At 40.3% G+C, this 14,283-nt stretch overlaps 1 protein-coding gene across 7 annotated transcripts in view; it reads left to right on the forward strand.

The window, feature by feature from the left end:
- The window catches only part of Nrg1 (neuregulin 1), a 977,747-nt gene that overhangs the window by 815,534 nt on the left and 147,930 nt on the right, over nucleotides 1-14,283 (forward strand). For all 7 annotated transcript variants that reach the window (XM_057752215.1, XM_057752216.1, XM_057752221.1 and 4 more), the window contains exons 2-3: nucleotides 4,893-5,070; nucleotides 13,491-13,612. In XM_057752215.1, the coding sequence (XP_057608198.1) occupies nucleotides 4,893-5,070; nucleotides 13,491-13,612 (300 nt within the window). The remainder of the gene's footprint in view (nucleotides 1-4,892; nucleotides 5,071-13,490; nucleotides 13,613-14,283) is intronic.

The raw sequence follows: 14,283 nt of genomic DNA on the forward strand, positions 1-14,283 counted from the left end.
ATTGAGTTAGAGTTTGTAATCTTTTCAAACTTGTTTGACCAAATGCATCTCTGTAGATTCATTTCTAAGGGTGTGGACGTGTTCATGTACTGTTAATAAGTTTAGGAAGAAGGAAATTTTGGAAGGGTCTACTTGAAACCTGCTGTGTCATTAGATCATTTCAGAGTGTAGAACCATTGCCTCCTTAGAACACTTACAAAGCAAAATTATGAGCTGTGGTAGACCAGACCTGAATTCATCACACCTAAGAAGCTCTGGACACCAAAGTTAAAAACAAAAGCAAAGCAAAACAAAAAACTTGACATTGAGTTTGCCTTCAATCACCTTTAAATTAACAGGCCATTTGCTCTTAGGATAAGAATTGAAAAGCAAGGTTTTTATTTCAGTTTAAAAATTCAAGTATTAGTTTAAAATATTGATTCCAAGTTTAGCAACCACCCATGGGCTTGTAGTTTATATCTGTGTATTTAAAAAGCAGTTTTGAAGTAAAGTTTAAAATTATTAGGTTTATTTTATGTGGTTGAGTGTTTCACCTGCATGTATGTATGCATACCATGTGTGCACACTGCTCTCAGGTGTCAACAGACAGCAGCAGATCGTCAGGAACTGGAGTTACTACAGATAGTTGTAAGCCACCTACTGGAAACCAAATCGGAGTCCTCTGCAAGAGCAGCAATTGCTGTTACCTACTACACTATCACTTCAACCCTTGTTTAGATTTTTTCCTTTTGGTTTTCAAGACAGCACTTATCTGTGTAACAGCCCTAGCTGTCCTGGAACTAGCTCTTGTAGACCAGGCTGACCTCAAACTCACAGAGATCCTCCTACCTCTGCCTCCAAGTGAGGGGATTAAAGGCATGTGCCACCACCACCCAGCTTGTTTAATTTTTTTTAAAAAAGAAATGAAATAAACAGGATTATATTATTTGAATTAACCACATGTCTGAGAGACACATTTAAATATAATTCATTTATAATGAACTATTTTAATAATCTCTGGCAAAATTTCTTCACTAAAAATCATCTTTATGGATAAATGAGAAATCACACAAACCATCCAGGATCAAATGTATTTTTTTTGTTTTGTTTTGTTTTTTGGGTTTTGTTTTGTTTTGTTCTTTTGTTTTTTTTTAGATTTATTTATTTATTATGTAGACAGTGTTCTGCCTACATGTATGCCTGCAGGCCAGAAGAGGGCACCAGATTTCATTACAGTTAGTTGTGAGCCACCATGTGGTTGCTGGGAATTGAACTCAGGACCTCTGGAAGAGCACTCAGTGCTCTTAACCTCTGAGCCATCTCTCCAGCCCCTGCTTTGTATTTTTCTGAAAAAAAAAAAAATCTAAGGAACAGTCAAGGCTATTGATTTGGAAGGACTTATATTGTCTAGATGTCCTCTATGTACATGAATTTGGGATCCTCCAGGTGTGAAGAGGGGACATTGTTGGCTACTCAAGTACCTTTGAGTCAGGGAGGCAGGTGCATGACTCTACAGGGAATCTGGGATTTTGCTTCGCCATTTACACTGTGGATGCTTTTTATTCGGTTCCTTAAGAAACGAGACTCCTGACAAAGTGGAAGACCTTACGTCTTCAAGGTCATCCATGTCACAGAGGACTAGAGCGAGCCGATAGAAGTCTCATCTTCTGTGGGGTTTGGTACTGCCTCACACAGAGAAACTCAACGTGTTTGTAAGTGGTGTTCACACAGATACATGTTTATACATCCGGATCAGCTGGGGAACAGACATATTTAAGACCTTATATCCGAAGACCTTTGTCTCCTGTGCATTCTGTATCCTCTCTTAAGGGAAGGTATGCGCACCCTGTGGACCGTTTGGTAAGGACAGGAAAGATACAGATAGTGGTTCTTTTTACCAAAGAACCCCATGGGATTAGCTCCAAAGTCAAGGTTATGACACTGACCCACATAACAATTTCAGTGCAAGACTTTTCAAAATTAAATGGCAGCAGTGATGTTTTTTGTTTGATTTCATATTATTATTATGATTATTATTATTATTATTATTATTTGCAAAATTTATCTCTACAATTGCAAACTTACCCAGGTCATTAAATGAGGAGTAAATAAGTAATGGAAGATAAGTGTGCTTATAATCCTAGTGGGAGGAGGATGAATTCCATGTCAGCTTGGGCTACATAGGAGGACCAATCCTCAAAAGGGAAAGATAAAAGGTACTTAGGGTATTTAACTGCTGGGATGAGGTTCGGTGGTAGCATGGTTTCCTAGTACGTGTGTGGCCTGGGTCCACCCCCAATACTGCAGGGCAAAAGAAGCTCCTGCTCACTGGAAACAAGAGCCGTTCAAATATTGTCAGAAAGGACCAGATGAGAAAGGTACAAAGGCAAAGAGAAACCTAAGATTCTTTTCCTCCTTCCTCTGCATATGCTGTTTTGATACAGTGTGTGTTTGCATGTATATCTGACTCATTCCCTTGAAGATGTCCACAGATACTTTCTAAGATTCTTTTGCTCGACTTTAGTGCAGCAATTCCACCAGAGGAACGGAACTCAACTCTTGTGCATTATTTTTTCTGTGATTCCCCTCAGTAGTCCCAATAACGTCCCTCGTAGCTATCCCCCAACTCCACCCCCAAATGGGTTTCATGCAGAAGCTACACTCTGATTAGTCATGTGTAATTTCTTTTTAATTGGCTTCCTAGTCTTCTCTGGTCATTCATGACATTGACTTTTTTTAAAGCCTTAGAACAATTTTATAGAGTAGCCTTTATTGAACTGATCTGTTTTTGTGTGTTTGATATCAAGACTCTGAAGAAATAGAAAATAAATAAACAAAGAGAGAAGCGGACAGAGCAAGAGATATGAGAGAAAAGGATAAAGTGAATGGATGGAGAGAACTAGACACTTATTCAATGAGAAGATATTTATGCAAATGAGAGACAAAAGTCTTATAGTCTGTGTTCAGACTTGTGCTTGGATTCTATAAGCCAAAGCCTGGAGTGGTAGAAGAGGGAACACAGACATGCTGAGTTTTAAGGATATCTAACTATATAGGGAATTTTGTTTATTAAAGCAAGGGACCAGACCTTGAGAATTTTGGTGGCATTTCAACTTCAATTTAAAATCCAGTTGTAAAGCACACACTCATTCCCTTAGTTTGTGCAGACCTGCAGCAATTTATTTTACTTAGTATATACAAGCCAGTTTCTTTGATGCCATTTGGCTCTCTCCCGTGTGTTTCTTCTGAGCCTTTCAGCGGAGTCGGAAAGTTATAAATGATCTTAAGGAGCTGATGGAGATAAATATTAGGCACTTGTCAGAGATATTAGAATTTAGTGTTCTTAAAACTTCCAAAGCAGGACCGCGATCCATATCTCAAAAGTAAAAGTCCTGTGGAATTTGTTCGGAAAGCAAGTTTTACTTTAGAGCCGTCAGTGGGCGATGGTGGTGGGGAGAAGAAGAAATAATACAGATATAATCGCCAAGTACTGAGAGCCGGGAACAGCTGAGTCTTCCAACTTGCTCCCATGTGTGCCTCAGTAGGTTCCTGCCGCACCACCAGCCGCCAAGTAAGTGAGGAGGTGTGCATACGGGGGCTTTGCTATGAGACTGCAGCACTCAAAGTCTTTGGCTTTAATTCCCGTGCTCACCGCTGACAGTTTTGGGGTTTGCCTCCTAAGGGCAGAGCCGTAGAAAAACAAATAACCTGAGTGGGCAAGGTATCCCCTTTCTGTGCCTGTGTAAGGCGACCTTGATTGTGTCCCTGGACTCTGGGTCCTTGCCCAGGGAGTAATTATGCGCTGGGCTGGTGAGGCAGAGCCTCCTTTGCTTGGGTTTGTTTTCTGGGATTTCCTGCTAATTCCTGAACTGAGCAGAAAAGTAGACTTTGTCGCTGGCCTTTGCCAGACTCAGCGGAAACCGCGAGCTGTTGAGGTCTCGGGTTCTCTAACAGTTGATCGTTAAGTAAGTTTGTATGTGTAGACGAAAGCCATCTGTTTGTTCTTTAATTGGAAATATTTTAATAGAAAAATCAAATACACTTTGTAGACACTTATGACAAGGCGCCACCTATACCCATCCCTCAGCTTCTTGGTAGTCTGGGTTCATATTTATGTTGCTTTACTTCTTACTCATCTCTGTATGATTTTATCCATTCATATTCTATCAAAACTGCCCATAGTCACAATGATATGTATCCTTTGCAGGATAATGCAAAGTAGCACAATTTGGCTCTTCACAGCTTCTCTTCTGAAGATTGAGAAATGCTAAGTTCATGTCGTACCTAGGACAGGATATCTGGGAGCGTGTGGCATGGCCACTCCCTGTCTCTGGGATCGCAACAGCAGGCTGGGTCCGGAGTGATGGTGCTGAAGGACTTGTGTCTTACAGGAAGGGGACACCTGGGATGCTTAATGAGATGAGCATGATTCTACTCTCTACAATTGTCACAACCAAGAGGAAAGAAAAAGTAGACTTCACAGCATTTACTCTGAAATCAGTTTCCTACTAACAGATGGGCATGTAGGACGGTGCCTTCCTACAGGGTTGAGCAGATGTGTGATGTGGGGCCATGCAGCTCAAAGACAAAGCCTAGCCCCATCCCCATCTCAGCACTGATTTTGTTAAACCACGAACTAGTTACTGAGAATATGTCTTAGGGATGAGTTTATCATCCAGGCTCCTCCCCCACCCCCACCCCCTGTGCTGGGTTTATTTTATTTGGGCATTTTGTTTTTTTCCTAGTTGGGATCCATTTTGGTCTACTCATTTCATTATTATTATTATTTTTTTTTTCCCTTTGGTTAGTAAAACTTTTGGTAATGGGACTTCATCAAGCTCATTCAACATTAGTATGTTTCTTTTTGAAAGGCCGAATGATCACAGTTTTTTCTTCTCCCTTTCTCTTTACAGCCTTACCTCCCCGATTGAAAGAGATGAAAAGCCAGGAGTCGGCTGCAGGTTCCAAGCTAGTGCTTCGGTGTGAAACCAGTTCAGAATACTCTGCACTCAGATTCAAATGGTTTAAGAATGGGAATGAGCTGAACCGAAAAAATAAGCCACAAAACATCAAGATTCAGAAAAAGCCAGGGTAAGTCAAGTGCATTTAGTAGTAGAATCTGTGCCAACAGCAATGGGATGATATAGGATAGAAAATTATATAGATCCTAGTATGAAATTTGTTATTAAGTGTAATGAATAGGAAGACTTTTGATTGAATAGTCGCCAGAGATTGTCTTATCAAATAGAAAGGAACTTGGGAGTTTATGATTCTTACAACTTTTGAATGAAGAAGTGGGGAGCTGAAGAGGAAGCTGTAGGAAGTCAGATGGGGCTGGCTGAGAGGGAAGGAGGAAGATGGAATAGTGGTAGCTAATGTAATAGTCACGAAATCTGAGATTCGGTCTCCTTACAATAAGACAAGTGATATTTTAGTGACAATGTCTAATGCAGTCAAAATCCCAATGTCATTATAAAGATTAACAATTGCCTTCATTTATGGAATATAATGCAGTGAGTTTATATTATTTTCAAACAGTGAGGGTTAACATATATAATTATGTCTTATATAATAATGAGAATTTTTAGCCAACAATACTATAAAAGTCCATTAACACTGTAGCAGATTTGACAGCACAGTAATCTTTAGGCCAAGGACCTTATGTTTTCTACCTTCTTGAGCATGGCAATGCTAGAAGCACCCCATGGGAAACATGTGGTACCTCAATGGCTACATTAGATGTCTCTTCTAAGCTAATGCAGCTTCTAGTATCCAAGCAATCTTCATTTCAGTGTATTTCCTTCTTTAACAATTGGTTTTACTGGACTGGAGAGATGGCTTAGTGGTTAAGAGCACTGACTGCTCTTCTAGAGGACCTGGGTTCAATTCCCAGCACCCATAGTAGCCTACAACCGTCTGTAACTTCAGTTCTAGAGGACCCGACACCCTCACACAGATATACATGCAGGCAAAACACCAATGCATGAGAGAGAGAGAGAGAGAGAGAGAGAGAGAGAGAGAGAGAGAGAGAGAGAGAGAGAGAGAGGGAGGGAGACAGAGAGAGAGAGAGAGAGAGAGAGAGAGAAACAGAGAGAGAAAGAAACAGAGAGAGAAAGAAACAGAGAGAGAAACAGAGAGAAATAATTGCTTTCACAAGGATTAAAATACATTTTGAGGAAATTAGGGAAGAGAACAACCAGTTATATATTTTCTTTTTCTTCTGAGCAATTCATTAATTGATCTGACATCTTTAATGTGGTTCTCAACTCTGAGAGGCTTTGTGCCCCAACGTCTCAGAAGACTCATCTGAACACCAGGGTTTTATAACAAAAGCAACAGCAGAAGGACATCACCCCTTATTCCCTTTGATTTCATAAGCTGTCTACCAAAACGTTATCACACACGCATGGGCAAGGGAGAACAGGATGATTCTGCTGCGAATGTAATTGAATGTTATCAAACTGTCTAATTACTCTGATGACAATAATTAGGGATTTTCCCCCTAGTTCTCATGGCTTTATTAATTACACCACTTATTCTTGATATTGATTGTGTCAGCAAGATCTGTTGGTTTGGAAAGACAAAGTGTGAGAAAGGGGGCTGGGTATTATACTCTACAGCAGGTGTTATTACAGAGACACAACACATAGCAATGTACAGAGCCCAGGCACCCCGGAAACATAGCATTGCTCTACAAACAACAACAGCATCCCAACGTATGGCAAAGGCAGTCCAGCGGTTGGTGTGATGACTAATTTTGTAGATTCGAAAACTGAGAGTCAAGCCTGGTGTGCACCTGTCTTCCCAGACATGGAAGGCTGAGGCAGGATGATCACTATATGTTTGAGGCAGGTGGAGCCACATAGCATGGTCCTTTCTAGAAATAAATTTTTAAGAAAAGGAAAAGAAAAATTGAGGGACAAATGTGTTATATAACACTTTACCTAGGGTCCTGGAACTTGTCAAACACTCAAACACAGATTTATTTATTTATTTATTTTTGATTTCTTATGTCATTCTCTCATTAAAGGTAGGAACCATGCAGGAAGGAAGAGAAACTGTGGAAAATTTGCAAAGATAAGCATGATTCTGAATGGAGGTTAAGACAAAAAAAATAATTGTAGATACTGGATGGAACAGGTTTTGCTGTTTGTTCTAATTTCATCAAGTAGGCAAATTAAGTTGTGTGTGTGTGTGTGTGTGTGTGTACACACACATACATGCCAGGTAACCTCTCACACGTAGCTGTAAACTGGCCCAATGTTAGCAAAACTTAAGAGTTTGTGAGGGGCTTTATGCCAGGGATATAGCCAGATCAAAGAGATAGAAGGCCCACTTCTATGCATAGGCAGTCCTATGGTTGTATAGAGACAATCTAATTTAGTGCTAATACAACATGGGTGTTCCAGACCATGTGCTGAAACACATTTTTGGAGCCGGTACTTGGATAGGCAGATGTGGGCTGAAGGGGAGCAGAAACTTCTTGGAGAGCACGTCCTCCATCTTATACGTGTAAAGAAGCAAGTAAAGTTGGGTAAATAAGGTAGAGAAAGAACAAAAATGTGAGAAACTAATACAGGTGTGTTTCTGGAGAGGATAAATGTGCTCTTAAAGGCTTATTCGGTTGCCTGACTGGGGTAACATATAAAAGCTCCATTAGCATTCAGGAAGGCATTTTCATATTGACTGCATAGGTCCAGACAGCTCTGAGCATGGTCTACATACTAATGCAGTTCCCACCCACATCAGAAAGGCCAGCATTCAGAAATTATTCACTTTAATTCCAGCCTCGCTGCAAAGAAGTAAATGGGGAGAAATTTATTTGAGCCATGTGATTGTAAATTACTATTGGCACAAAAAGAGTTTATGTATTTGAGTTGAAAATAAGATATGATTTTCGTAGAGTCAGTGGCTGCTTAGGAGGTCGGCTCATCGATTTTCACAGTCAGAAGATTTGTCATTTCTAAAGCGCTTCAAAATTAGCATTGCTAGATTTTAGAGTAGCCAACAAGATCTAAATTTAACCTTAGCAAAATGTTCTATTATTCTATTTGTCCTATAAACAAATGGAATGGATATTATTATTATTACAATTTTTTCAAAACAATCACCCTCTTGAGAATGAACTTCTGTACGTTTCTTTCTATAATGTAATATAATGGAAAGGGTGTAAGGTTACTAAATAAACCTAGAATTTAAATAGGCCTGACTCCAACATTCATGCTAATTTCACAAGTACTTGTGATTTTATTATATGAAGTCAGGATACAGTGGCTGGTATCATCAGCTCAGGCTATCAGTAAAACCTATCGATACTTCTCTTGTTCAAATACCCATAATGCTTTTTGTTACCTAGATCCTGGCACTAGGAATATGTTGAGTTGATTGGTTGGTCATGTGACTTAAATTTAATCTTTGGCTGTGAACAACTAAGCAGGAGCGAATTTTACTTTGAAGTGTAGGGTTTCCCTGGGAGTCTGTTCAAATCAAATGCTGACTCTTTCAGCTGTTAGTTATCTAGATTGTAGATGGCAGCCAAATTTCCCTTTTAATCCCTTCGTGTTATGAGAAGATTTCATACCAACAGGCAGTTTCTGTCTTTGTGTAAACTCATCTTCCTCTTGGACCACGCCTCCTCTTTTCCTGCGTGTTCTTGCTATGGGTTTGAATCCACATTTAAGCCTTTGTTTGTTTTATTTGGTAAGCTGCGTGTGGGACCAATTAAAAGAAATGGGAACCACTCCGTATTGTATATATGTTTATCCCTCTGTTCTTGCTGTCTGTGTCTGGTGGATGATCTGGATCAAGAAAACGAGCTGAAGGCTTCGGGCCTGTCAGCTTGGCCTCACTCATGTGTCTGTTCTGGATTAGCCTTGTGAAAGGCTAACTTCTAGCTCTTGTCATTTTCATACATGTTTATGTAACCCTAGTTTTGCTTCAGCTTTTTATTGTAATTTGTATTTTAATTTGATCTGGAAGTGCTTTTGCTTGTTCAAAACCCGTTTGAAGATTTTACTGATGCCTGCTCTGGGGCTGGTGAGATGGCTCAGCATGGTAATGGTGCTTGCCACCAAGCCTGGAGACCTGTGGTCAACCCCAAGAACCCATATAAAGGAAGGTGGAGAGAGCCAGCTCCCACAGTGACTTCCGCACACATGGGTGGTGGGAAGAGCTCCCTCCACGCACAGAGAGATTAATGAGTGGATGGATGAATGAATTTAGGGTGTTCTGCTGTTCTCAGTGGCCACTCACGAAGAGCTCTGTATCAGGAAAATTCATGTATAGTCCTTTTCTTAGCTGCTGACACACTTTGACAGGCCATGGGAACGGTACGTAAGGATTCCTAGCTTCCCTGTGTAACGAGTGGTCATTCCGTGTGGTTTATGTGGGTGTTCAGTATGCTGCCTGGTTGCGCTTTCTAAGAAGTTCCTCTTATTCTTCCACATCCTTCTCACAGAAAGCAGGTTGACATCTGAAGCAGAATTGAAGACATGCATCCATGCACATACAGGCACACTCACACAGCCACACACATGTGTGCTGCATGCATGTAGACCTTGTAAGAGTGTGCTTGGCAAATGGCTCCCCAGTCTTGAGTCTCTGCGATGAAAAAATGTCATAGATTTCTTATCTGGCTCTGAATTCCCAAGATTCTCCCATGTAAGACCACCTTGTACTTTCCCTTTTCTTTTTCTCTGGGGCTCAGTTTTCTTAGGACACTTGGCCCCTCTCAGGTCATTTCTTCTTCCAGGTAGCAGTGCAGTGATGTATTTAAAGTCATTATACTTCATCCATCTTCACTTGCGGGACTGTTCTTTTAATAGAATTCTTTCTCTTATTAGGATTTCTAGACTCTCTCCGATTGTAATTCACCTTCTTCTGAAGCCTTCTGATTACTGTTTTTTTTTTAATCAGCTGTCAGTCAAAAACATACTTCAGAGTTCCAGCTGTGACCCAGCCAGTTCCAAATGTACTAGCCAATTTGATTTTTTATTCTGTTTTAACATTAATTTCACCCAAGAGTAAGTGCATTTTTCTTTCTTTTTCTCAGTTTTTTTAAAAGCTTCTTTAAGCGGCTAGTGTTGAAAGATAGGCTACTTGAAAGCCCTACTTTCTTTGTGCATTGTGATTGATACATCTTTTACCCTTGAGTATTTCCACACTGGTTTCTGAACCTGGTTGTATCTGTTACACATGTGTCAATTTAGCTAAGTATTGGTCTTGAACCATTGATGCTCTGTCCTGGATTCCCAGGGGTGGTCTCTACAGTAGCGATTGTATGACCAAGTGTAATGCCTCTCTTGGAAATGTACCTTAAAGGCTTGTACATAACTGCCAAGAAACACTTGCATAAAGAAATCCCTTTTACATTGTTTAGTGAAATATTTTTTGAACACAGAATAGTGCCCCCCCCCACAATCCCTTTTGTCCATCATGGCATTTGATTATATTACTTGGGTTTGTATTCCAGGAAGTATGGGCCAGACCTATTAGGAGAATTTAGATTTTAGAACTATCCTTTAAAGATTATGCCAACTGGAAATTTAATTACCCTGTTTCATATAGTTCAATCCAGTTCAATAGTTAAAATATTAAATTGTGCAGGGTCGAGAAAGAGGTCTTCATATACGAGCGTGGGATTGTTTCTGGGATCACAAATGGGGAAGAGCTTCTTAGTCACTGTATATTCTTGGAATATTGTTCTAATTGTCTGACATTGGAATTTTGGGTCTTAACATTAAAAGTCTCTGTTTTTTAATATTTAGAATTTGTTCTTCCTCTGATATTGAAGATCAGGATATTTTCTAGTTTTCCCTCCTAATTTGTTGTTCCCATCTGTTATTTTGTGATCAGACAGCAAAATTCTCTCAAAAAGCTTTGCCCTGTTTTCAACTGAAAAAAAAATCTTATTACAGTGTTTATTCTTTGTTTCTTTTCTTCCGAACCTTCTACCATGAAGCAAACTCATCACAGATAGACCAAGTATATACAAAGATGATAATCCATTAGAAAATATTTGTTTGAATATCCCAAAGCCTGGCGTGACATCTAATATGGTATTTTGATAAATTTAGGAGCTGCTAAGTATTATTAACACCAAATATCTATTTGTCACTATGTTTGCTGCGAACATGGTCCATTTTGGTTTCTAGAGGTACTTTAGGGAAAGTTTTCTTTGAGTAGCCTCTGTGGTTAATGAGTGGCTATTCCTTAAATAGCCCTGGCTGGTTCTCTTATTTAGATAAACAAGGCAATTGCTAGTAAATCTTTCTGACATCTTCTTCTGTGGACTGTTATTTTCCAAAAGTGTGAATAGATGTGCTAAGTGAAAGAAAAAAAAGAGTTGGCTAAGTAAGTAGATAGAAGCTAAATGATATATATATATTATTCTCCTGGCTATTCAGAGTCTGTTAGTTATATTAACGTTTCTGAGAAACTTGAGGGATAGGTAGGGCTTTAATGTTTTCCAGTGTTGTTGAAGAGAACCCATTTGTTATGGTTACACTCCGTCATGACCCCTGCTAAGTTTGATTGTTGTTTTGTTGGGAGTTACAGCTAGTAGAGGTAACTTCCTGACTAACAAACTGACCTGGTTATGGTTGCCTGAGTCTGCCCCTCCTAAAACTGTCCCCGCCCCCTTTACATTGCATCTTGCTTCCTGCTGTCTGCATTGGGTATATTAGGGCCTGTGGTAGCATAAGCAGGGTCATCCCAAAACTTCTTTGATCCATTCCTACATGTATCCAGTATTGCCTGAGGACAGTTCCAGGGGCAACACTGTGCCATGTGCTGTTGTGAGGACACCAGTGGCTTTTTTAAAAATTTGCAGACTGCTTGCTCTGGTTGCATCTGGACAGAAGATGTAGTGAGAGAAATGTAGTAAAAAGGGTTTGCAGGAGAGGCAGGGTGATGGCAAGGATCTCAATAAGGAGAGAGATGCTCCAGCTGCATGATTTGGCCATGAAAAGTTTATCAAAGGGCTTCACACTGAAGACGGCCTTTGAAGATGAGTAAGACCATTAAGGCAGAAACACACAACACTCTGAGTGGGGGGCGAATTATGACCTGTCAGAGGCACTAGGGTAGAAGCATGAGACTTGTGTGTGGGATTTTTATTGAATTTGATTGATGCCATCTACTAGACTGGAGTAGAAGAGGAGGCCTGAAGTTCGAAACCATACTTTCCACCTGAAGATAAATACCATGTGGCAAAAAGACCACACGATATGGAGAAAATAGCAAAACATGAAAGCAACCACCAATATTGTTGTCTTCCCTTCCTGCCCGCTTTCCTCCCATTGTCCTCTCTATAGGGCATGGCTCCCAGATGCCAAGCTAGAATACAGAACGGTGCTTTAACAGTCTTTATAAGCCCAGAGTGGTGGCTCATACCTATAATGCCATCACTTGAGAGAACGGGGCAGGAGGTTTTCCATGAATTCAAGCTATCCTTGCTGTAATGAGTTTTGGGCCAACCTGGTCTAGTTTGGGAAGCTCCCCCATTTCCACCATATAGAGCCCTTTGTAAACACTGAGCCAGTCCTAGCAGTTCTGAGCTTTTGTGGGCCATAGATAGCCTAAATTACAGGTCACGCACAACAATAAAGGAGGTGCGAGTGTGCCTCCCACTGGCATCCACATTAAAGAAATGGTGGCTATCAATTTAATGGTGAGAGGGTTGTAAAAGTGGGCTACTGTAGCAGGAATATTTATTCCAGTCTCAACCATTTGGGAGGCACTTTGTGCCCAGCAATGGCCATCTGCAGGGAGGACACCTTTCCTATCTCTGGAAATGATAAATCTACCCCATAGAAATTACTTTGACTTTTGATGTTACTCCACAGAGATGTGTGGAGTATTCTTATTTATCGTAGACTCTATTAAATGATTCTTTCTACTGGGCTTATAAGAAACCAGTTTAAATATTTTTCTTCTCTTTCCAAACCTTTGTTTTGAACTTTTGATATTACAATTTTTTTTGACATCTCTCCCTTTCCTTTCCTCCCTCCAAGTCCTAAACCTTCTCAATTACCCCTCCCCCACTCTCCTTCAAATCCATGGCCTCTTCCTCCCCCGTTAATTATTATGGTATGCATATATGTATTTACATACATATTCCTGAATATGACCTGGCCAGTCCATACAATGTTACTTTTATGTATGGTCTCAGGGTAACACTGAGATGTAAGGAGAACAGAAAATTTGCCCGCTAAGAGGGTCAGCAGTGATAGCAGAGGAATGAAGGACACAACCATAGAGCACCAACTTCACTATCTGTGTGATAAAATTAAGATTCCATCATAGGTAGTTTACAGTGATACCGTATGTTTGGTCTGGCTGAAACATACACCTGAACTGATGTGATAACCAGTGATATTTTAACATTGTATCTGTAGGGTAGGAAGGGGGAATTTGAGAGTGCTGAACCCAGGAAAGTGTATTTTATTATTTACAATGCTGAAGATAAATTTCTGCGATGCACTTACAGTACTTTGGTCTCCATCTCACAGGAAGTCAGAACTTCGAATTAACAAAGCGTCACTGGCTGATTCCGGAGAGTATATGTGCAAAGTGATCAGCAAGTTAGGGAACGACAGTGCCTCAGCCAACATCACCATCGTCGACTCAAATGGTAAGACACCTGCCGCCTGCTGTTTCTCAGATGTGTGAGGGATCCATGGGTTAATCTTTACGCACACACACACACACACACACACACACACACACACACACCTGCTTGAGTTGGTTAGGGCAGTCAAGTCCTATCAACCACACAATACAGTTATATAGTTTATATACATACTATACATATACACATACACACACTGAGACACATGTAAAAACAAGTGTACTTATGTATGTGTCCATACACATGAATAAATGCATCTGTTCTATTTATCTGCAAGACCTAAAGTTTTAATGTTCCGGTGTACATTTTAAGCAATTACACCAAGCTAATAGCAAGCTAGACACAGTGACTTTTTAGGGCTGCTAGTTTTGAAATTAGGAACACCTGAGAGGCAGTGAATTTCCTACTTTGTAAATGCTTCAGGCTTCTGATCCAGCCTCCTGAGAGCTGTTGGGGAGGATTTGCTTAACACAGGAATGAGTCAGACACAGGAAGTACTACCTCCCAGCTAACAACTTCCCTCAGCTCTCTTAGGAAATCCGAAATCTGCAGTTGCTGGCTTGTGTCTTCTATAGCTTAGTAACCTGACCTGTGAAGATCATGTCTAGGAGCTCATGAGAGCCTAACAATGCTTCTTCAAATCTTGGCACTTTGGGGTACCATTTCAAAAACCT

This window comes from Chionomys nivalis, chromosome 20 (assembly GCF_950005125.1).
Source record: "Chionomys nivalis chromosome 20, mChiNiv1.1, whole genome shotgun sequence".
Lineage (NCBI taxonomy): Eukaryota > Metazoa > Chordata > Mammalia > Rodentia > Cricetidae > Chionomys > Chionomys nivalis.